Source organism: Notolepis coatsorum (genome assembly GCF_963971535.1).
Source record: "Notolepis coatsorum genome assembly, chromosome: 1".
Classification (NCBI taxonomy): Eukaryota; Metazoa; Chordata; class Actinopteri; order Aulopiformes; family Paralepididae; genus Notolepis; species Notolepis coatsorum.
In genome coordinates, this window is record NC_140165.1 from 161,860,411 (window position 1) to 161,885,094 (window position 24,684).

A 24,684-nucleotide genomic window follows, 5' to 3' on the forward strand; every position below is an offset into this window, starting at 1 on the left:
AGAGAGAGAGACAGTAATACCTGTCAAGGGACCATGACTCGACAGCTGTCAATTCTACAGCTGTCAAATGAATAATTAATCAAATTCTAGTCAATTCCACTGAATAAATGAAGGTTGGCTGTCTGGAATAGACTAATTGGGCAGGTTATCTTGTGTCAGCTCATTCTTGCTTTGGCACAGGCCAAATGTTCTGGAGAAATTTAAACCTCATTAGGGGGGAGAAAGAGACAGAAAGACAGACAGAGAGAAAAGATGATGATTCACCGAAAGCGAGAGAGGAGGGAGTAAAGAAAATCAATGGAGAAAGAGAGAAACATAGATTCAATGGTAAAGTGGGATGAGGAAGTATAATTGTCTTGGTGCACTGGGCTTTGTGTACACTGTAGATACACACACCAGTGGTTATTATATTATAATTTGTTTCCTATAATGTCGTCCTAACCGGAAATAGAACCCCAGTCTCTTGCTGACTTCAACAATTAGCAGTCAGCTGACTTTCCAGCTGTAAAGTGGTGGAGGTAACTATGGCTACGGGGTACTTGCTCTGGGGCATGGTACCACAGCCTCCCAGGCAGAACCAACAGGACCACAAATAGTTTCTTCCCCTCGGCTATCAGACTTCTGAATCAAAACTCGACTTAGCCCACTGCACCTCACTGTATACCTGTGTGTATATAGCTTATGTAGAAATATTTTTCTATTTAAAAAAAAAAAAAAGAAAAAAGAAAAAAAATTACCATCGCACATTGTGCTAACCTTTGCACTTTACTGTACAGTTTCATTTATATGTGTCTTATTGCAACTGACTGTTGATTGTCACATCCTGGTTGGACGTACACAATCTCGTTGCACTGTCTTGTACTGTGTAATGACAATAAAGTGAATCTAATCTACTTTCACACTGCAAGCGTTGGTGCTCAATTCAGATTTATTGCTCAATCTCTTTGTTCCGCATGCAGAAATGAACAATAACGATGATTGACATAAACATGGAGGACACTGAAGTCATAGTTTATGGTTTCATGTATAGGTTGATTGCAGCTTATTAAAACTGATTTGGGACACGTTAGCATGCAGTGTGAACTCGGCTGCCTGAGTGCGTTTCATTTAAACATCTCTCTGAAGTAGGACATGATTGTATCTTCTTTTTTTGTTCCACCTAATTGGAACTCTATGCTGCCCTGCTTTTTTTTCTCCATGCTGAGCGTTCATTGGTTAATGCCACAGTGACTTTCCGACTGTCTTTCTTCTATGGCTTGTTTTTTATTTCAACACTGCACATGTTACAGTATGTCAACTGACAAGAGTGAAACATTGTCCACCTGGATCCATTTCAAGCACTGATTCCTTCTCTAAAAGTGGACTTTGTGCTGAGAATATGTGAAAAGAGCCCTCTGCTCTTTGAACACTCAGAACTTAAACCATCAAGTTTAATAAGCCGTAGCTATCAAGATATTTGTTCAATCTGTATAAATGATACATTCCTTTGAAGCGCTGATTGTATACTTTCATATGATGAGTGAGTATATTGTATATTGTATGGTAACTACGTCTACTCTGCATCGAACATTGTACATATGTCTATACTGAAATTTGGATACAGAAAGAAACGCCCCGCCAGCTCCTTATAGGTCCATGTGCAAACTGATTCAACAGCTCCTTATAATGGAATGGAGAGGCTAAGTATTGCACTTCGGTTGTGCTGATCCCCGTGAAAATATTCAACCGGTAGCGTGAAAGCAATTTGCAACTGATCAAAATGAGATGAGCCATAATAATTAAAAATACATTTGAACTAAACAGATTTCACTCAGGTTGTTTGCACATATACTGTATCTCCAAGAACAGACATTTTGATGCCTCATCTTCCTCACTTTGCCAATGTTATGCTTGAATTCACCTTTCTGGTTGTAGTTCTGGAGAATGGAGTTCCTACAAGTCCCAGAAACACCTGCTCCGGAGCCTGTGGAGCCAGATGTGCCTGAATGCTGTGGCGAGGAGAAGATGGGTGAGTCCTAAATTTGCCCCCCAAGAAAAGTAGTTCTGTGAGCATTGTTGTTGTCTTTGGTCTATTTTCTGTCTTCCTTTTGGACATAATGGCAGGCAAACATCGTAGTGACCTCAAAGCTGCTCCTATCGGTAAAGGAGAAAGCTGTAAAGATCTCCCTCATGCATCTGTGTTAGGTGAAATGGTTACCTCACCCCTTCTACATGGGGTGAATTCACAAGCGTCTCTTAAGACGTCTGTGTTGGGCACGGATGACTGACTCAGTTACTGTACATGTCAATGATTAATCTGAAGTGGCCAACACTCACTACAGGGAAATTAACTCAGACCGGGCCAAAAAAACTAGCAGCAAATTCCCCTTAAAACCAGACCCTCCTCCTCTTTCTCTCCCTCTGAGCAGAGGGTGGTGAGAGCCACAACGTGGACGATGACAGCAGCGAGTCGGACGGAGACGAGGCCAGCCTGAGCCAGGAGCCCAGCCTGAGCCAGGAGCCCAGCCTGAGCCAGGAGCCCAGCCTGAGCCAGGAGCCCAAGGCTCCATGTGCCACCTCTTCTGGCGGGGGCAGCCAGCCTGGCAGCGCCGTCCACAGACCCAAAGGTACACAGACATCCCTCTCCGCTTTACATACCTGTCTACAGACACAAAGGTACACAGACATCCCTCTCTGCTTTACATACCTGTCTACAGACACAAAGGTACACAGACATCCCTCTCTGCTTTACATACCTGTCTACAGACACAAAGGTACACAGACATCCCTCTCTGCTTTACATACCTGTCTACAGACACAAAGGTACACAGACATCCCTCTCTGCTTTATATACCTGTCTACAGACACAAAGGTACACAGACATCCCTCTCTGCTTTATATACCTGTCTACAGACACAAAGGTACACAGACATCTCTCTCCGCTTTACATACCTGTCAACAGACGCAAAGGTACACAGACATCCCCCTCTCCGCTTTCATTCAGGAGGATATGCTGTAAAATGCTGTATTTTGTATAAAACATTGTTACCTCATGTACATTAGGCAGCACAACCTCCTCTAAGATGTGACTGTTTTATAAACTTGAGATAGCCACTAACGTGACTAATGATTTCTACTTAGTTTTACAATGACTTAAAGGGTAAGTTCAGAATCTTGGATCCCTTGGCCCTACTTACAGTACCAATGATGTTGTCGATCAATAGAGTTCTTTCTCGGCACAATCCATGCTGTTCTTCAAGCTGGATACCCACCACTCCAGCTAGTCAGCCACAAAGATCATGTAAAGTCAATGGGGCCACACGTCAGTCTGTACAAGTCCTGCTTGTATCACTGGAACCTACTCCATAGAGCACCCAAAGCAGGTTTCAGCGTTTATCTCAGGGCTTGTACAGACTGGAGCGCGGCCCGCTCCGCTGACTACCCGGAGCTAGTGATGCACCGATGTGAAAATTGTGGCCGATAACGATAAACGATATTAATATTGCTGTTCTGGCCGATACCGATATTTACCGATGTCGATATCTCTGTATAGAAAACAATTGTTTATGCTATTCCAAAACGCATTTATTTTTTATATTCTTTTGATATTTTGAAAAAATGTAAGACCAAAACATGTAAAAATATATATATAATATTTAAATAAAAATACATTTTTATAAAGGATACAAGTGTGTCCTGAATTCACACTATGGATAAGTTAACCCTGAGTATTCCCAATAGACATCTAACTCACTTGAGACCAAGTCACTGTATTCTGTGAACATTGTACAACAGTTAAAAACTTTAAAGTACAGTAGTAGGCCTTAAATGGCCAAAGCCAAAAGTATTGGTATTATATCGGCGGCCGATATTATATTTTGACATCGGAACGATACCGATTTGTAAAAATAAATGACCATATCGGCCGCTATATCGTTCACCACTACCCGGAGCTGCAGGTATCCAATAGGAACACACCAGGACCCTGCATGAACGGGACAGACGGGCTCTGTAGTTGTTATGCTAGAAGGGCCCGACGCACGTCCAGAAAGCATTGTGCTGAGAAAGGAATCTACAGATTTAAATCATTCTAAGTAAGAAATAGGGATAGGTGTAACATTTCGGAACCTACCCTTTTAAACAGTGAATATCTGAAATTTAACTCTTTTACATTTAACGTTTCAAACATCAGTCACATATTGTTGCGGGACTCTAGACACACATCCGTGTATATGGATCGCTGCCATAACTCAATAATCGATATGATTTGGGCTTTTTGGGGCCATACAAATCGGAAATGGATCTAGTCGATCGACGTCAAATAAGTGGGATCTTTTTCCTCCAGTCTCATCGGCGAACGGTAAGAGGACAGTAACGTTATTTTCAAGGCGATTGTACATTTCTTTATTTACAAACCATCTGATCAATAAATCAACCCATACTACATAAAGCATTTACTGACGATCACGGAATTATAAACGACCCCCCCCCCCCCGTTCATCCGCGCATGATGAGTCATAACGTTTAGGATCATGTGCAGTTGAAATTTTTAATATAGCGCGTATCGGCAATAAATGGCAGTTGATAATCTATATATGCGTTTATGCCTATAACTCACGTTCTAGGAATTACTGCAGAAAACGATAAAAACATACTTATATTCTAGACGGTATTTTTGGAAGAATCTATGACTGAAAAAGTATAACGTTCCTACATCCTGAACGATAGATAATCGATGTTGAATGGGCCATAGTAATGTTAATTTAGCAATACAATTTAAAAAGTTATAGCCCTGCAAAGAAGGTGAACATCTCCATAGGCTTAGACTGGTGGCAGTGATCATACATTGATGGATAGAAGCGTGGCAGTCAATGTGTTAAACAAGTCTAGAAGAAACATCACAATAAATCAAGAACAAAACAAAAACACCATGAAATCCAAAATAAAATGTAAAATAAATAAATGAATGCAACACTCCCAGACATACCCCACGCGAAGGTAAGGAAAAACTCACTAAAAACCTAGCAATAGGAAAAAAAAGCGCCACAGGCAATGTGGAGGGGAGAAATCTTAGAAGCGCCGTTCAAGGGGGGGGATCTCCCTTAGATGTCGTATCATACTAGAACCTTACTAATTATATCATTATATCATACTAGAACCTTACTATTATATCATACTTGAACCTTCCTATTATATCATACTAGAACCTTACTATTATATCATTATATCATACTAGAACCTTACTAATTATATCATTATATCATACTAGAACCTTACTATTACATCATACTAGAACCTTCCTATTATATCATACTAGAACCTTACTATTATATCATTATATCATACTAGAACCTTCCTATTATATCATGTGTTGTGGAAAAGTATCCTCAGTTTACAATCAGAGACAAGTGTAAGGGATTGTAATATCTAGTCCTATAAGCTCAACTGATAAACTGGAGAAATCCAGTGACTGCTGTGAAAGTGCAGCTGACAACAAGGGAAAGACCATGTGACGGCTTGGAAAGACAGCTGACAGGAAGGAAAGACCCCAACGGGGCTGTCATGGACTAGCTATCCATGATGGCAGGCTCTGTCGCTTAATTAAGTGCACAAAAGCCACCCCTCATTGCTACGAAAAGTCTAAAGAGAAAAACACCCCTAGAGTCTGCGAGAGCGGGGGCGGAAGATGACTCATCGGCTGACCACCCGGTAACAGACCCTGGAACGACGACGAACCAGATAATCGGCACATCAACTGAAGGACAGGAGCACAGAGTATGTAGCTGTGGCTGGTCCAAGGTAACATCCATCAGAGGCCTACGAATACATCAAGGCCGGATGAAGTGCTTGAAGAAAGTGAGGCCGGGATCTCGCATTGACCATTATCTTCTGAGAGAAAGGTCAAGTCAGGCGAGTGAAGCTCAGCGGCAGGATTTAACCCACAGTCCACCGAGCATCAGTACCCCGGCTGAAAGTAATTCAAGCACATCAGAGAACTTGGAACCAAGTCACTTGCAACCTTCTTTGGAGCTGAAAGAAGAGCATCGAGTGGTAAAAGCAGAGGGGGGCACACCTGGGACGCCAGGTGTTGCCGTTGAGCCCTTCGGAGGTGTCGTGGGCCTGTCAACAAACAATGAAGGAGGGTGCCCACCTGAAGACCCCAGTGAAGCTTTTACCACTACCCCATTCAAAAAAAGTGCTGATTATCTAAGGGATTGTAATATCTAGTCCTATAAGCTCAACTAATACGAGTGTCTGACCAGAAAGTGAGAAAGAGCTCTGGTCAGACTTACAATTAAATACCAGCTGGGAATGACTAATTAAAACAAAAGATGGGTTTAGGGGTTTTGTTGTGTCTCACACAAGACTGATATGAAGACTAACAAGAAAATAACACGATGTGATTTTCCTTAAACGTGACATATCTACCGGTAAGTCAAGCTGTCCTGGGCCTTGGCCATTGTTTTAAGAACACTTAATACTGTCGCCCTAGTGTCTGAGCCATATACTAGTTAACTATATCAGCTCCAACTCCATAGTGAAGTTTGCGGACGACACGGTGGTGGTGGGGCTGATCTCGGACAATGACGAGAAAGCCTACCGGGAGGAGGTTGAGGTACTGGAACGCTGGTGCCAGGATAACAGCCTGCTCCTGAACATTGGTAAAACCAAGGAGCTGATCGTGGATTTTAGGAGGAGACAGCAGGAGACACACACACCACTGAGGATAAACGGGGCTACCGTGGACAGGGTGAGCAGCTTCAAGTACCTGGGGGTCCACATCTCAGAGGACCTGACATGGACAACACACATAGACTCAGTCGTTAAAAAGGCGAAGCAGCGCCTCTACCACCTGAGACAGTTAAGGAAGTTCAGAGTATCGGGGAAGATACTCCAGTCCTTCTACTCCGGAGCTGTAGAGAGCATCTTGACCGGAAACATCACTGCCTGGTATGGCAACAGCACGGCACAGGACAAGAAGGCCCTACAGAGAGTGGTGCGCTCAGCCGAGCGTACCACGGGTATTGCACTACCAACCCTGCAGGTCCTATACAACAAGAGGTGCAAATCCAGAGCCTGCAGGATAATGAAAGACCCTCACCACCCCAACAACAGCCTGGTCATGCAGCTGCGGTCAGGCAAACGCCTGCGAGCACCAGTAACGAGGACAGAGAGACTTAGGCTCAGCTTCTTCCCACAGGCCATCAGAGTCCTGAACACTGAACTCTCCACGCACAAGCACACACACAACACACACACTGTACACGCTCACACACTAGCAGCCACTTTAACATGAGCACACACACACTCATGCTGCACACGCTCAGACTACGGACACTTTACAGAAGGAAAGATCACTTTAAGAATGTACAGATACCGATATGCCTACTTTGTTTACTTGTTATTGCACTATGTCGCTCTATTGGTTGGACTCTTATATTATATTATTACTTGTATTATGCACATTGTTGCAGGCGAGACCCCCCGCATTTCACTGTATACCTGCATGCCGTGACAAATAAAACTCTTGTATCTTGTATTAACTAGTCAAGGCTGTACAGATAATATGTATTTAAACAGAGCTATGAACAGGCCCAGTAAGCTGTAAAAATTATGTAATAGGATGAAACATATATTTTCTACCACACAAGCAAGAACCTTCCTATTATATCATACTAGAACCTTCCTATTATATCATGCAAGAACCTTCCTATTATATCCTACTAGAACCTTCCTATTATATCATTATATCATGCAAGAACCTTCCTATTATATCATGCAAGAACCTTCCTATTATATCATACTAGAACCTTCCTATTATATCATGCAAGAACCTTCCTATTATATCATACTAGAACCTTCCTATTATATCATACTAGAACCGTCCTATTATATCATCATATCATGCAAGAACCTTCCTATTATATCATACTAGAACCTTCCTATTATATCATACTAGAACCTTCCTATTATATCACCGTCATTTCAGGTAGTGTGTGAGAGAGGACTTGAAAGGAGGAGGATGAGGAAAAGGAAAACAACATTGTCCTCACTGATAGATGCCACTCTGTGACGATACAAATGAGGCGTGACATTGGTCTCTGAAAGGTTCTGGCGTGTGGAGAAGCAATGTAGTTTCTGAAATGGATTCGCAATGCAGCATTTATTTTCCATTATTGCAATACTGCAAATGAAGATGGCGTAGCTGGGATAGTAGCTGGGATGTGTACACATGCTAGGGTTAAAGAAATATGCCAACATTATCGGAAATGTGTTTACAGTCTTCTCCAGAGTCAGGCAAGAAGATGGATAACAATTTCCTCTTTGTGCTTTCAGTAGAAAGCTATCTGGCTACAAGCTAGCCTATCTTAGCACAAATTATTGGAAGCAGATGAGGACCAGCTGTTGTCCAAAAACACCCCTCCCGGAGTTTTAAGCTAGGATAATGTCTGTATCTGCTTCCATTCATTTGTGCTAAGCTAGGCTAGTTTGCAGATGGATAGCTTTCTACTGAATGCACAGAGAGGAAATTGGTATCTATCTTCTTGTCTGACTCTGGAGAAGATGGTAAGCACATTTCCTATAATGTTGGCGTATTTCTCTCCCTCTTCCTCCATCTGTCTCTCTCTTTCTCTACCTTTCTCACTCTACCTCTGTCTCTTACTCTACCTCTGTTCTCTCCCCCCCCCCCCCCCCCTTAGACAGCCAGAAGGGGGGCTATGTGAGACTGTTGTTCATTGACTATAGCTCAGCCAGGTGCAGAAATCCCACGGGGGACATGTCCCCCCCCATCCTGTGAAAGATATGATATGTCCCCCCCAATATATCACTGTAAACATAACTATGTAATTCAATAGAATAAATAATAATACGAAATGAAAGAACTTGTGCTGATTGTTGTAGCCAATTTAATGATTTTCTGCCTTTATGTTACTGTATGAAGGCACCGTGTCATCATGAAAGTGTTGACCAATTAGCAGGCAGTGGGCTCAGGAGGCGGGGCTCATGTGCGCTTAGGTGCAGTCTATATGTATGGGTTCACAGGTGTGCAGCGGCAGGGAATTTGGGTAATTACCACAGGGAAGCCACACTATCTTTTTACCGTGCTCGTTTGTTTGTTTTCAGTTACATTGAGTCACTTTTTGAGTTTATTTTGTATGCTTATATTTGTCCACACCGCAAGTAGTAATAAAACTCTCAACAGTAACCAAGGAGAAGACATCATTTTATTATCAACAAGCATCACGCGTAGGAAAGAGCTTCACCCAGTATTTCCCTCACTGGCAACATTTCTTGTTAGGTTGCCCTTACACTGATTATAGACACTTAATAGCGAGTTTTAAAGTTTCCAAAGATTGCGACCCCCCCCCCGCATTTCCTTCACAATGGTTTGATCAACTGCCTCCCGAGTCCCACCCCCAGCACGCAGTCAGTGGTGCATGAGATGCAGGTAGGCTCAGTGCGTGTGTAAATATCACCGTGGCAGACCTTTCCAGTAAGTTGTTCAAACAAAGGATATGTTAGACATGTCTTTACTTCTACCACTCAATACAATAAAACACATGTATAATCACCACCTTCTCTTAATTTCCGCTGCATTGAATTACAGGTCACTCTTTATCTTAGCTAGCGGTTAGCTGACGTTGCTAGCTGCTAGTAACACCAACCAGTGTTTGACTAGCTAGCTACCTGGTAGATCGAAGCCCATTATAGAATAATAGAAGATAATATGATAGAAGCCCATCCCCTACTGTAAATAACCTGCACAGTGTGTGCAGAGCTGGGGACAGATACAGTAGACTGGCAGAGACAGGGAGTCTCAGGTATGTTTGTTGAGTTTTTGTTTGGCAACATTATGAAATGTTCTCTATTTTTTAGACTTGTAAAATAAATATAGAAATGTTTATTTAATTTATTTAACCTTTATTTACCCAGGCAAGCAATTAAGAATAAATTCTTAACATTTATTTGAACATAATTGGACAATGCCATGGATTGTTGCCACTCTCAAACTTAAACTGGTGACTGAACCACGATTTGTTTAAACAGTCAACATAACATATCAAAGTGCTTGACTTAAACATAACATATATCAAAGTGCTTGACTTAAACATAACATATATCAAAGTGCTTGACTTAAACTTAAAAGTCTCTTCTAACATACAAAACAACTCTGTTCCTCAATATACATTTAACATATTACAACGTAGGCTATGTGTTACAGCACTACTTTTGGTGTGTCCCCCCCAGGAATTGCTCTTGAGAAAATGTAATGTAATTGTCCCCCCCAAAATTGATATCAGATTTTCGCCCCTGAGCTCAGCATTCAACAGCATAGTCCCCACCAGACTGGTGGACAAGCTGATCGAGCTGGGTCTGAGCTCCGCTCTGAGCGCCTGGATACTGGACTTTCTGAGTGAAAGGCATCAGGCGGTCAGGGTGGGGGGGTCAGACCTCCAACACCATCACCCTGAGTATCGGGTCCCCCCAGGGCTGTGTCCTGAGCCCCCTGCTGTATTCACTCTACACACATGATTGTGTGGCCAGGTTCAGCTCCTCATGTTACTTTTCCGGCGAGGCATCTGAAGAGACCCAAGTTGATCGCCGACCCTCAGAACAGCGTGGATTATGTATTTCCAGTACCCAACGCTGAATCAATAAACGCGATCGATATTTGGAATGGCGATCAGGAATTGGAATAATCTTTTTGGATAACATCTGATCTGAGGTAAGCAATTTATTTTACCAGTCTTGGGCTAATCGGATCTGTTTTGACCTATATATCAACGTGTGCCCTATGTGTGTGTCTGTGTGCGCGCTGATCAGGAAATGAGAGAATATATTTTTCAGATCGCTTCTCTAGCGTGCATAAGTACACATATACTATCGATAATCTAGCGTTTATTTGAAAACGATTCATAAATAGGCAGAAAAATTACAACGTTTTTTGTGTATGCCAGAATATTCCAGTAAAGGGCGATTATCACGGAATCTATATATTTTCCTGAAAAACGAGGGCTTTTCAAAATGCTATAAAACGGAAATGAACTGATTAAAAAAAAAAAAAAAATCCATCTCGACAATGTTGACTGCAAACAAGTCATTGATAAACGACGGGCAGATTAGACACATAGCCATAATTTAAGACAGAGATTATGCGTTTAGAGCGATATCATTGAAGTGGGTGGTGGCATCCAACGATAAATAGTGCACGCCACGCTGGCAATCAAAGTGTTAAGGAAGTTCCGAGTATTAGGGAAGATACTCCAGTCCTTCTACTCCGGAGCTGTAGAGAGCATCTTGACTGGAAACATCACTGCCTGGTATGGAAACCGCAAGGCACAGGACAAGAAGGCCCTACAGAGAGTGGTGCGCTCAGCTGAGCGTACTACGGGTATTGCACTACCACCCCTGCAGGACTTATATAACAAGAGGTGCAAATCCAGAGCCTGCAGAATAATGAAAGACCCTCACCACCCCAACAACAGCCTGTTCAAGCTGCTGCGGTCAGGCAAACGCCTGTGCACACCAGCAACTAGGACAGAGAGACTTCGGCTCAGCTTCTTCCCCCAGGCCATCAGAGCCTTGAACACTGAACTCTCCACACACAAGCACACATGAGCACACACACATACTGTATACGCTCACACACTAACAGTCGCTTTAGCAGGAACACACACACACACACACATGCTGCACACGCTCACACCAAACGGTCACTTTACAAAATGAAAAGGTCACTTTACTTTATTAAATTTAAATAAAAAAATAATAATAAAGAACAGGAGTGGTTCTTGTATAGCAATAAATGGATATAGCAAGATAGCATAAGGATATATAGTATAACTGTATATTGTATAGTATAGTATTGTATAGTAGTGTATGACCCAGTGCCTCATCTGTAGCTTAACACTGTATTGCACTATCGCAGGACCTTAGCATGTCTTTTACCATGCATTTTAAACTTTATGTACATTATACCTGTTATGTCTTATTCTTATTACTTGTATTATTGCACAATCGCTGCGGGCATGACCACCCGCATTTCACTGTATGCCCTGTATGCCGTGACAAATAAAACTCTTGACTTGACTTGACCCTCTCTGTCTCTCTTTTCCTCTACCTCTGTCTCTTTCTCTACCTCTCTCACTCTACCTCTCACTCTCTCTCTCTACCTCTCACTCTCTCTCTCTTTCTGTCTCTCTCCACAAGGCCCGACCAGCCGACCGGGGGCATCGTGGTCGGTGGACAGCAGCTCTGAGGATTCCAGGCGCTGGTCGGACACCCTCAGCATCGACGAGAAGGATGGCTTCGTGTTCGTCAACTACTCTGAGGGCCAGGCCAAGCCTGGGGGGAACCCTGGGGGGGCCACACAGCACCCACACCCTGTTCACCCTCCCCAGGCTCAGGGCCAGGCTCAGGGCCAGTCTCAGGGCCAGGCTCATGGCCAGTCTCAGGGCCAGTCTGGGTCAGGGGCTCATCAGCCCCTCCATCCCACTACCATGGAGGCACGGCCCTACAACCAGCTGAGGGCAGGTGGGTGTCCATTGATTAGAGTGGTCCATTTTGTTTTTAGATGCAAAGCAATGTTACTCAGTCACTCAGTCAGTAATAAAGTCAGTTATTCTCCCACAGTTAGCCACTCTGCAGTGGTGGCTGAATGAATGAATGAATGAATGAATGAATGAATGAATGAAAACTTTATTTAACAGATTGCAGAATGGGTACAATACAGTACGGCTCAATACACACAATTGTTAAGGGGATGCAGACCTGAGAAAGACGTTTGTCTTGTTTCCATCAGGGTCCCCCATTTTCAATTCATATAGACATTTATGACATACACAACATACATGACATTTATGGCATAGGGACATATAGGTATTTAGTACTGATACATTTGTGACATAAACGGTATTCAAATATATAGTACTGTTACCCCTAGATCCTGACAGAGTATATACATATGATGGGGAGGGGACTGTACATTAGGAGGGGGTGGGTGGGTGGGAGAGAGATATACATACGGCGGGGAGGGAATATATACATGCGGTCGGGAGGAGACTGTCTATTAGGAGGTGGTGGGGGTTTTGGGCATTTACGGTGGCCAGTTTCGAATTGCAGCCTCCCGTAGGTGCTCTTTAAGAGCGGTTTTGAATGTGGGTAGGGATTCACATTCCTTTACAGCTTTGGGTAGGGCATTCCACATTGATGTGGCATAATTGCGAAACGTATTTAGTCCCTTGTTTGAGCCGAATCTGGGTTTAACATGATTTGTTGAGCTTCCTCTGGTGTAGTGGTTGTGGTATTCACTGACCTTAGGGAAGTATTTTGACATGTACATGGGTACCTTAGTCGTATAGTGTATCTTGTAGACCAGGCCCATTGCAAGTTGCTGTACTCTGTCGTCTACTCTAAGCCATCCTAGGTTGTCAAAGTGGGCAGGGGTGAGGTGGGTTCTGGGGGTAAGGTCAAGTAGTAGTCTGACCAGTTTGTTTTGTGATGTTTGTAATTTTGTTTTAAGCGCCTTTGAGGTGCTTTGGTACCATGAGGTGCATGCATAGTCGTAGTACCCTTGAATGAGTGCTCCTGCCAGAGTCTTCAGGGTATTCTTGTTTACCAGAGAGGAGATCCGGTACAAGAATCTAGTTCGTTGGTTGACTTTTTTTATTACATTGGATGCCATTTTGTCACAGGAAAGATTTGCCTCTAGGATGGAACCCAGGTAGGTAATTTCGTCTTTCCTTGTGACAATATTGTCACCCACTGCAACTGAGAAGCTGTCGGTCTTGCTGAGTTTGTTATTTGAACCGAAGAGAATGGACTCTGTTTTGCCCATGTGTAATGATAGTTTGTTATCAGCGAGCCATATGCAGATTTTGCCTAGTTCCGAGCTGAGGGTTTTTTCAACCTGCAACTTGTTCTTGTCAGAGACCAGCAGGGCTGAGTCGTCCGCAAACAGGAACAAGTTGCAGTCACAGGCTGACGACATGTAATTTGCATAAATTAGGAAGAGTAGCGGTCCTAGTATGCTTCCTTGTGGAACACCACAGCTCACTGTGAGGGGGGGGGATAGAGTACCGTTTACCTCTACCATCTGTTCTCTCCCCTCCAGGTAGGATTGCATCCAGCTCACTGATAAGCTATCAAAACCAATTGCTTTTAGCTTGTCAATCAGAATGGAGTGATTGACAGTGTCGAAGGCCTTTTGTAGGTCCAGCATGACCATGCCGCAGTATTTGCCCGCGTCCACCTCTTGTTTGATGTGGTCGTTCAAATAGAGGAGGCATGTGTCAGTGGAGTGGGACGTTCTGAAGCCAGATTGGAATTCGTAGATTCGATTTTTTTCCGCCAGGTACTTTTCGACCTGTTCGAAGACTATTTTCTCCATGACTTTCGAGATGGAGGTAAGAATAGAAACAGGGCGGTAGTTGCCTGGGTCTAATTTGCTGCCCTTTTTGTGCAGAGGGGTCACTCTCGCAATTTTGAAGTCCTTGGGGACGTGTCCCTGTTTTATAGAGAGGTTTATTATGTGAGTGATGACTGGGGTGATGGCGGCTGCTGCGTCTCTGAGGAATTTGGAGGGGATGTTGTCATGGCCAGTGGCCTTGTTAGGTTGGAGGGCGCTACATTTTTTGAGTACCTCATCGGTTGTTACCATTTCAAGTTTGAAGTCGTCTTTGTGGACCCCTAGGTTTTTGTAGTATGCTACTATGTGTTCTACCCCATAATGCCCTGAGTGGGAGGGTAGTTTGTTTACCAGTGTTGTGGCTATGTTTGTGAAGAAGATGTTTAAGTAATTGGCTACATCCAGCTTGTCTGTGATGAGCATGTTGTCCGTCTTTATGGTTATGTTTGAGAATCTGGTTTTAAGTTTTTTACTGCAGCCTAGTTGATTATTGAGTAATTTCCAAAGTTTGCAGGGTTTGTTTTTGTTTTCCTCCGTTTTGTCGTTGATGAAATTTCTTTTTGCGGTTTTGATCATGGTGTTTACGTCATTTCTTAGTCTGTTTCTTTGAATTTTTAGTTCAACCACGTGGGCTTGGAGTTCACTGTTTGAGCTTTTGGAAAGCTTTGTCTGACTTTTATGAAGTTCAGAGCATTTTTTGTCTCTGGTTTTCATAGCGGCCAGTATTTCAGTGTGCATCCATGGCTCAGCGCGATTTTTAACCCTGGTGGTTCTTATGGGTGCCATGTTGTTGAGTATTGCTGTGAATTTTGTTTTGAATCCAAGCCATGTTTCTTCAACCTGTGTACCACTGAGTTCATCTGACCAGTCCAAGCTCCCCAGTTCTAGGTTAAAGGCCTCTCTAGAGTAAGTTTTGAGGTCTCTAGATGTGACTGTTTTGTGACAGCCGGCCTTCTGTTTTAGCTTTTTGCGGGTACAGAAAATCATATAATCACTTAACCCGCATGCTATCACCCCTTTATTGGAGATCATGGACTTGTCAAAGGTCAAAATGAGGTCAATGGTGGTTTGTGTCGAATCACATACCCTTGTGGGTTGGGTGATTAGCTGGCTGAAACCGTGCAGATCAGAAAATCTACTGAAGGCCTTGAAGGCGGGTGCTGCTTTACGCAGCATATCCGTGTTCCAGTCCCCAATAAGAATTTTTTTCTACCCCCTCCACCCCAGCTAAACACCCATCAAGTGTGTCATAAAAGCCACTCTGTTCTGGCGGTCTATAGATTGTGCCTACTAGTACTGGTTTCGCCCTGTCTAATAAGATTTCAATCCAAACAGTTTCAATTTCGTCATGGTTAAGGTCAGTACGGTTGATGTATTTGGTATCTTTGTGTATATACACGCAGACGCCACCTCCATACTGTGACTATTGAGTAGTTTTCAATTTCAATCTCTGGATCCTGTACAGATGAGTCTAATTTTGTTTCTGTGAAACACAATATGTTAGCCTTACCGTTTAAAAACAATTGTTTGATTTCAGCCAGTTTAGGTCTCAGGCTGTTTGTATTAATGTGGAATATATGAAGTCCACTTTGTGGAAGACAAGTTAGCTTTGAATCTATGCCCCACACGTGCAAAAACATTACATACAACATTACATTTTCTCATAGATACTGACAATATATCATATCTAATACGACATCCTCTGAAAGACCTTAGTAGATAATCATTGTCTTATCTGTTGACTTGTTCTGTTGAGTCATCCTCGGTTCCATGGCAACAGGTGTTTGTGTGTGTGGTGGACTTGTCAAAAGCATGTGTGTGTGGATCTGTGTCCAGCAGAACATGTGTCTGTGTTCATGTGTGTATTGCAGTGTCTGTGTGTATGTGTGTTAGTTCCTCTATCTGTCTGGCTCAGTGCATTGTTAAACTCCTGTGTGTGTGTGTGTGTGTGTGTGTGTTGTGTGTGTGTGTTGTGTGTGTGTGTGTGTGTGTGTGTGTGTGTGTGTGTGTGTGTGTGTGTGTGTGTGTGTGTGTGTGTGTGTGTGTGTGTGTGTGTGTGTGTGTGTGTGTGTGTGTGTGTGTGTGTGTGTGTGTGTGTGTGTGTGTGTGTGTGTGTGTGTGTGTGTGTGTGTGTGTGTGTGTTCGTTCCCTGGAGCAGGGTACAGATGGGAACGCCAGCTGGTCTTCCGCAGCAAGCTCACTATGCACACAGCGTTCGACCGCAAGGACAACGCTCACCCAGCTGAAATCACCTCCCTTGCTATCTCTAAGTAAGTGGAGTGTGTGTGTGTCTCTCTGTGTGTGCATCTTCTGCATGGCCACACAGACCGGATGCTTACACTAGATGGAGACAGGTCAAGATGGGTAGAGATTGGACACATACTGTACTGTAGGTATTATGTTAACTGTGGGATTGAGCAGTCAGTACTCAATCTGTTGGACCATAGATCATATTTAGACTGATATTACACTCAATTAGATCTCCTCCTCACTTTGTGGAGGGAGGTTTTGTAGGAAGCCTGCACACTTCCAGCGACACCTCTTCATCTCCCGAACACAGAAACTGACATGTAGTTATGCCTTGGGTCTGGACGTTAGTCTTTAGATTGATTGATTGATTGATGTGTTTGTTTGTTGTTCTCTGTTCGGCTAGCAGGCATGTCATGTGGTGCCTTGGTATAACTTGACCAATCAGATCACAAGAAAATTAATGAAATGTTTTATTTTATTTTATGTTTTTAGTTTTTTCCTATATTATCACGGTTTGAATGTTTAAGAACATATTTACTGTAACAGCTAACAGTTATAGTATCTCTGAATAGTAAAAGATTTTGTTTAAATGCAGTTTTTAAGTCTGAGTTTTGGGGCAGAGTTAATCGCCAGCCACGCGCCTTTGTTCTCGAGTGTCTGTTGACGTCCATGAAGAGCACATGGCTGGGGAGCTCCAGTAGCTCACCGCGTACCTCCAACGCTATTTCGGCGTCGGGGACAACCGTGCGCGTCACGGATCTGGGGTACACGAGTTCGACTCCCGGACTCGCCGTATTTTCTCAGAGTGTCTTTCCCCCGATCTATACCCCATTCAACCTGTTTCTGTCGGTCATGCTTGACCAGAAAAAGCGATAAACGCTAAAAGAACCAGCTGACTGGTCAAAGTTTAAAAAAAAAAAGAAAAGCACATGGCTTTTGTGTTGAAATTGTGACTATGCACCGGGCTACTCAACAAAATCAACCATATTGAAGATATGGCTGTTATAACGTCCCAGCTTCTGTGGGTAAGGGACATCCCATAGCGGGATAGGGCATACCACCAACCCACACACATGGTATAATAATAATAATAATAATAATAATAATAATAATAATAATAATAATAATAATAATAATAATAATAATAATAATAATAATAATAATAATAATAATAATAATAATAATAATAATTAATAATAATAATACATGCAAGTTCCAATGCTTGTTTTTTTTTAAACAATATGTTTATTGGTATTTTCTTTTTTTTTCAGTTTTACAGCATCAGTTCAACAGTTCAACAACCATACAAAAGGAAATGCTGCCCCCCCCCCCCCCCCTCCCCGAGTTACAGAAAAATAGATACAAAATACCCCCCCCCCCCCCCCCCCCCCCCTGAAAGAAAAATAAAAAATCAATATAAACAAAAAGAAAACCTCTAGGACAGACCCCCCCTCCCCTCCCCCAGACTAGGGCCTCAACAAATTCAGTTTTTTCTTTTTTTTACACATTTTGAGAATTTAGTAAACCCAGTTACACCCGTCTAACAGGTGCCCATACTTCTATACCAGACAAATAAATATCTAACGTTACATCTTTTCTCTTCAAAGAGCAACTAATAACATTTACAGTATATACATTGCAATATATACCCATCAGAAAGACAAAAGGGAGCTTCAATAATAGCCTACATCGTCAACCTACTATGTAATCTGTTCTAAGTATTGCCTAAACCCAGCCCAGCATTTATCAAAGAGATGTGGTTTTTTCTTAAGATTGAACATTATTTTCTCTGATGCCATGTACGAAGAGATTTCACTAAGCCACATAGACATGGGGGGGGATTCAGCACTTTTCCACAGCATGGCAATACACTTGTTCCCTGCAATCATGGCCAATTTAATGATCCGCACCTTGCCTCCCTTCCAATGCTTGTTGAACATTATACCTTTGTCTTTTTGCCATTTTATTATAAAACCAGGGACAAGCACCTCTCTCTGTTCTCCGTTACGCGCAACCAGCTGTCTCACGGAATCTCTTTATCCAAAACTGTTCCAAAGATATTTCATGTTTTGCAAAACATGTCTAGCGTCGTGTGTCTAGTGTCTGTGGGCACAACACTCGGCTTTAGATGGTTAATGTCTAGTTAAAATAATATGCAACGTGAGAAAACCCTAAAACTACCAACCCCCCGGGAATATCGCTTGGTCTAACTCATTTGTCGCATGAATAGAACAACGGCTGGGTGGCGCAGCGGACATTGCGCTCGTCACCAACTCGTCATACTAACTCAATTGGCAGAGCTAGCGGGTGGAAGTTGATGGGTGGTAATCTGGACGTTGTGGACAGCGACTCATACAGGTCGGTTGGGGACGCCTGCACAGCAGAGACAAAAAATGGCGGGGCTAGTGTGAGCCTCCCACACGTTACACCTCGCCAATGAGAGTCCGCGCTGGCAGGTGAAAATGTGACGGGCTGCCTCCTCGTGTATCGTAGGGGACACGTGATGCAAGGCTTCTATCCTCCCTACAACCGGCCAGTGGGGGGCATATGCGAGCAAAGTTCAAGACAGGGGAGGGAAGAATTGGCACAGTGGAATTGGGATGGGAGAAAAATAGAAAAAGAGGATAAAAAGTGGATAAAAAATAAAAGAATGGAACAAAGGCTGAGCACATGATATAATAATAATAGGCTACATGTTTAATGACTAATTAAAATAATATGCTATGTGAGAAGATTGGAGTGGTCATGGGTGGTGGACATAAGAGCTATTGTTCACACCTACTGTAGTACCTGACTGCCAACTTGCCAAGGTGTTAAAAATGCAGCCAAACTTTAGATAGATAGTCTTTTCTCAGTTGTTCTCTGCTCCGAGACGAGAGGTTTAACAACTCGATTCAAATAAGTATATCTTCTTCAAATATTTTCAGATTTCAATGTATGACACATCAATTGAAAGCTTACATGTGTTGTACGTTGTACGTGTATGTTTTTATTTCTCTATTCCTCTCCCTTCCTGTTTCTCTCTTTCTCTCCTGACGGTTCACCCCTCACCACCACCACCCTAACATGTCTCTAACGTTGTCTCACCTTCCAGGGACCACAGTAAGATCCTGGTGGGGGACGGACGGGGCCGCGTGTTCAGCTGGTCTGTGAGTGACCAGCCGGGGCGCTCTGCGGCTGACCACTGGGTGAAGGATGAGGTAGTGGACAGCTGCTCCGCCTGTGCCGTGCGCTTCTCCCTCACGGAGCGCCGCCACCACTGCAGGAACTGTGGCCAGCTCTTCTGCCACAAGTAAGAACCCTGACGCAGTTCACTGCCAGAGTACGCCAAATCACCAGGGCTTTTCGTTTTTGCATGTATTTCTTGCAGTTGGCGTAATGCTTTATTTTCTCGGCCTGCATTTTAGCCTGAGATGACTAATGACTAAGGAGGAATTCCACTGAAATCTTTTAGATTGTAATGTCGCAAAAGTAGAGACTTTCCTCAAAGGTTGTCCTCCCAAAAACTGTAACGTGTCTCCCTGTTAGGCAGATCTGATTTCATCATGTTCTTACTTTTAATCCATGATGTGGACATAGTTGGTTGATGACTGTGAGAAACTGTCATTGTCTGTGCAATTTTTATTGTTTGTACATGTCTATTTACCTGTGTGAGCTATGAGATACCCTGAACTTCCCCTAGGGGATGAATAAAGTATCCATCTATCTATCCAGGTGCAGCCGCTTCCAGTCGGAGATCAAGAGGCTGCAGATCTCGTCCCCGGTGCGTGTCTGTCAGAACTGTTACTACAACCTGCAGCATGAACGCGGCTCGGAGGACGGCAGCAGAAACTGAAGCCTTGACCCCGACCTCCACCCTCCACCCGTTCCACGGACGGACACCCCCCCCCCCCCCCCCGTAGAGGAGCCTTCCATCACTTCCACACCCCGCCTTGCTGTAACCTCTCTCCCTGACCCCCCCCCCCCCCCCCCCCCCCATCTCTCCCTGTAAAAACGCCCATTCTCCCTTTCCCCTCACAAGTCCAGTGACCACCATGTAACGTAACACACTGACGTAGACTAAAAGGGATCGGCCAGTAGACGGCCGCCAGTCATTCTGTAACGGCAGTAGAGCTCGATGGAGAAGGTGGCGGGAGGGTGGGCGGAAGGCTAGAGGAGTGAATGGAGAACAGCGAGCGCACGCAAGGGTTCAGTAACAACCTTTAGTCCCCGCTTTTCACAGAACTAAAAAGCCTCGTCGCCACGCCATCCTCACCGTGTCCTCACCTCATCATCGCCTGCCATTTAGCTTCTTAGAGCGACCGAGGAACAGCCTCTTCTCACGGTGTGACTGAAAAAAATAAAAAAGAAGAAAACGTTGTTTATATTGTAAATACGTACAATGGCCTTTTTAACCAGAGGAGGAAAACAAAGGAAAAACTAAGAAAATAATGGTTACTGAGAAGAATGAGAGTCGTTGCCTGTAACATAGCATTGTGACTAACCACTCCTGGCTTTAAAAACTAAACTTAATGTGTGTAGTCTTATGTCACTAGTCACAGAAGCCCAGAGGAATAATATGGGGAAAGCCTATGAATGTCAATAATTAATGTTTGTGGGTTGACATTACTAGTGCGTCTAGTTATGCAAATACTTAATTTCTTTATCATTTCTTTGTTTACAAATATGTGATTTATTTTGTGTGTTGCCCACAGTATCAAGCCATTGCCATTGAATAGAGATTTTTTTTTTTTTTTTTTTTTTTGCCAAATTTGCATTGATATATCATGTTTGTAGTCTATATGATGAACTATCATTTTTACCTACCAACTTGTCTGTCCTTTATATAATCATTCTAATTGTTTTGTTGTTTTCGTTGCTGCTTTCTCAAGACTGGAGACATTATCATTTTATTTTTTATTTCTGTTGTGTTTAACATATCAAATCACGTTTGTGTATGCCCACTGTGATATTCAAGAGTGAACGATTTCTTGCCAAGAGAGAGAACATCATGGGGTTGACGTCTGTGAATAAACAATACTAATACTTATGTACTTACTTCAAATTCTTCTCTTAATACTAACATGTAAAAAGAACAAAAAATGACATTTTGGTCGGTCTCCTTCAGTGTAATGTTCCTATAAAGCATTAACCCTTAACCAGTTCTCTTAATGCACAAAAACAAGGGATTTTTTTTAATGTTTTGATTAGTTTCCATGTGCACATGTCACTTGCTGACCTTATACTCAGACCCCGTGGCATTATATGACAACAGATAAGGAAAACGTTGTTGTACACTCTGTAACAGTGAAAACCACTTGATTTCCAGAGCCAGGACAGAATGGCAGTAGAATTCTTCACTTTAGTACCAGCACCAAAGCACCAGTTTTTTTTTCTTTTTTTCTCACTTCTTTCGTCATTCTTTATCACAAGTAAATAATGGATGTGTTTTGATATGACTTCCCCCACAAGATGTAAATAGTCTATTTGAGACGAACAAATCCCAACTCCAAACATAAGAGGAGAGATGTTTTTCTGAAAATAGGGGGGCGTGACTTCCACAGACTCTTAGGATTATGTGAGGCGGTGGCGAGGTGTTTTTTGTGTGGGTCTCTGGACGTGGAGGCGTTGCCGTGGTAGATGTGTTGTGTAGTTGTGACGGGACACAAGCGGAAGCCTCTTCATGTATTTTTAAGATTGTAGCATGAAATCCGGGTGATGATGTTTTCACTCTAAAATGTTATTTTCTTCACATAACGAGACCATGAAATCTTGTGAATGTTGTCACAAATCTGTAAACCCCCCCCCCCCCCCCCCCCCCCCTTGTGCATTCTTCTGTCTGTGATGCTGTGGGCAACTGTGCATTGAAGTGCTGCTTTCTTTACTAGGAAGAATATGTTTTTGTTTGTTGGTTTTCCACCACGGAATCTCCCGACATGTACAGAATGCGTTGAGAAAGCTGTTACAGAGTGGATCATGATTCACCCGTCGAAGAGGTCTCCTCACGTTTCCCCCGTTCGAATCCCACCGCCATATAATATGCACTCCTGTTCTCATTGCTATGGTATCATGATATATTTACGTACTGTATCTAGCGTGCGATCACACCATCTAGCTCATAAGATTTATCTCTGCTGCCACAACGCAGTGTTTGGAGAAAAAAAAGCCAAGCCGGCTTAATATCAATCAAGAGTTCCTTTTTTTTTTTTTTCTTTTTTTTTTTTTGCACCTTCACATGTACAAAGACGTAAAAACAAAAACAAAACAAAAAAACTACAACGTTGAGAGGAATCATGAGTTTTTATTGAATGCAATTTTATGTTATAGGCTATCATTTTAACAAAGGATGCATTTCGCCACAGTGAAAAATTAAACTGTACAAAGTATTTATGCAATTATACTGTTTTTAGATTCATTTTTTTTTATTATGATTATTGCAATTCCAGCAAGTTTTGTTACTTGTTGCATGTGTATTAACACAGCTGACTTTCTGTGTCAGTGCATTGTACATGTTCTCGGCATTATTATTGTTTATTTTAATTTTTTTGGGGTATATATATATTTTTTCTTTTCTTTGAGTCCTCCCTGACCGACAGGTCTGTGTACAGAGATGAGACGGGAGAGCTGGACGTATGTCCCTGACCGACAGGTCTGTGTACAAAGATGAGACTGGAGAGCTGGACGTATGTCCCTGACCGACAGGTCTGTGTACAGAGATGAGACAGGAGAGCTGGACGTATGTCCCCAGCTGTGGGTGGGATTTTTTATTTTTACTCTATATGCAGAAATTAAGGACTGAAGAGAGAGAGAGAGAAAAAAATTTACAATTCCTGGATTATTTTGGTGGTCTTGTATTAGACTGCATTACTACAGTATCTGGTGTGCAATCTGTGATAGCTGAATGTTTCTTGTATATTTGTGTTGAGTACAAAACAAACGCCGTAGAGTGAACCCTACAGAGACGACATGTTACAATAATGCAATAGATCTGGTACTTATTATTTTAATTTCATTTCAATAAATAATTGCTGTTTACCACCAAAAGCATGTGTCTTATTTATATCCAAGTTAACCCATGTTGCCAACCATATGCCTTCAAGTGACTATGGTCTCAAAGCGAGGGTTCTGGGATCCCCAGTGGCCCTTGCCAAGTTTTAATATTAAATAAGGGCACTATGGACTGCATTTATATAGCACTTTTGTCCAAATCGCTTTACAATTTATGCCTCACATTCACAGCAAAGGCAACCATCAGGAGCAGTTAGGGGCAGTGTTAATTTTGGCAGCTATTTTCATTTTAGTTTTAGTCTTAGTCATGTGTCAAGTGCTCCTTTTTCGTTTTCATCATATTTAGTCATCTTCATTTATTTTTCGTTTAGTCAGTTTTAGTCAACTAAATGTCTGAGCATTTTAGTCTTAGTCAGTTTTTGTCTCAATTTTGTCTTTTTTGTTTTAGTCTAGATTTAGTCGACGAAAACGGATGACATTTTTGTCTTTTTAGTCAATGGAAAAAAACTTGTCAGAAATAGTCAACATGGAACATTTTCTGATTTAAATTTAGTATTTATTTTTTAACCTAGGGGAATCTGAGTCGGCGGCACAAGTGATACACAGGAAGTATATATGTTGGTGTAGACATGGTCCAATGTATTGTTGCTCCTACAGTATATGTTGGTGTAGACATGGTCCAATGTATTGTTGCTCCTACAGTATATGTTGGTGTAGACATGGTCCAATGTATTGGTTCTCCTACAGTATATGTTGGTGTAGACATGGTCCAATGTATTGTTGCTCCTACAGTATATGTTGGTGTAGACATGGTCCAATGTATTGTTGCTCCTACAGTATATATTGGTGTAGACATGGTCCAATGTATTGTTGCTCCAGTATATGTTGGTGTAGACATGGTCCAATGTATGCATCAAAGAGAGCATTACGGATGTGGTGACGTTTCTGACCAGAGAGACGACGCTGAACGTACGGTTATGTATATAACCATAGTTACATGAATGTAGTGACACTCAGCGCCATATTGCACATACTTCACTCCAGTACTTGTGCACTGA

At 42.6% G+C, this 24,684-nt stretch overlaps 1 protein-coding gene across 1 annotated transcript in view; it reads left to right on the forward strand.

Annotated features, from left to right (window-relative positions):
* wdfy3 (WD repeat and FYVE domain containing 3) overlaps positions 1 to 20,531 on the forward strand; it is a 415,649-nt gene extending 395,118 nt beyond the window's left edge. The window contains exons 63-68 of the mRNA XM_084308124.1: positions 1,915 to 2,008; positions 2,409 to 2,606; positions 12,193 to 12,516; positions 16,548 to 16,659; positions 19,734 to 19,931; positions 20,354 to 20,531. Of these exons, the coding sequence (XP_084164250.1) occupies positions 1,915 to 2,008; positions 2,409 to 2,606; positions 12,193 to 12,516; positions 16,548 to 16,659; positions 19,734 to 19,931; positions 20,354 to 20,474 (1,047 nt within the window). The 3' untranslated portion in view covers positions 20,475 to 20,531. The remainder of the gene's footprint in view (positions 1 to 1,914; positions 2,009 to 2,408; positions 2,607 to 12,192; positions 12,517 to 16,547; positions 16,660 to 19,733; positions 19,932 to 20,353) is intronic.
* The last annotated feature ends 4,153 nt before the right edge of the window (positions 20,532 to 24,684 follow it).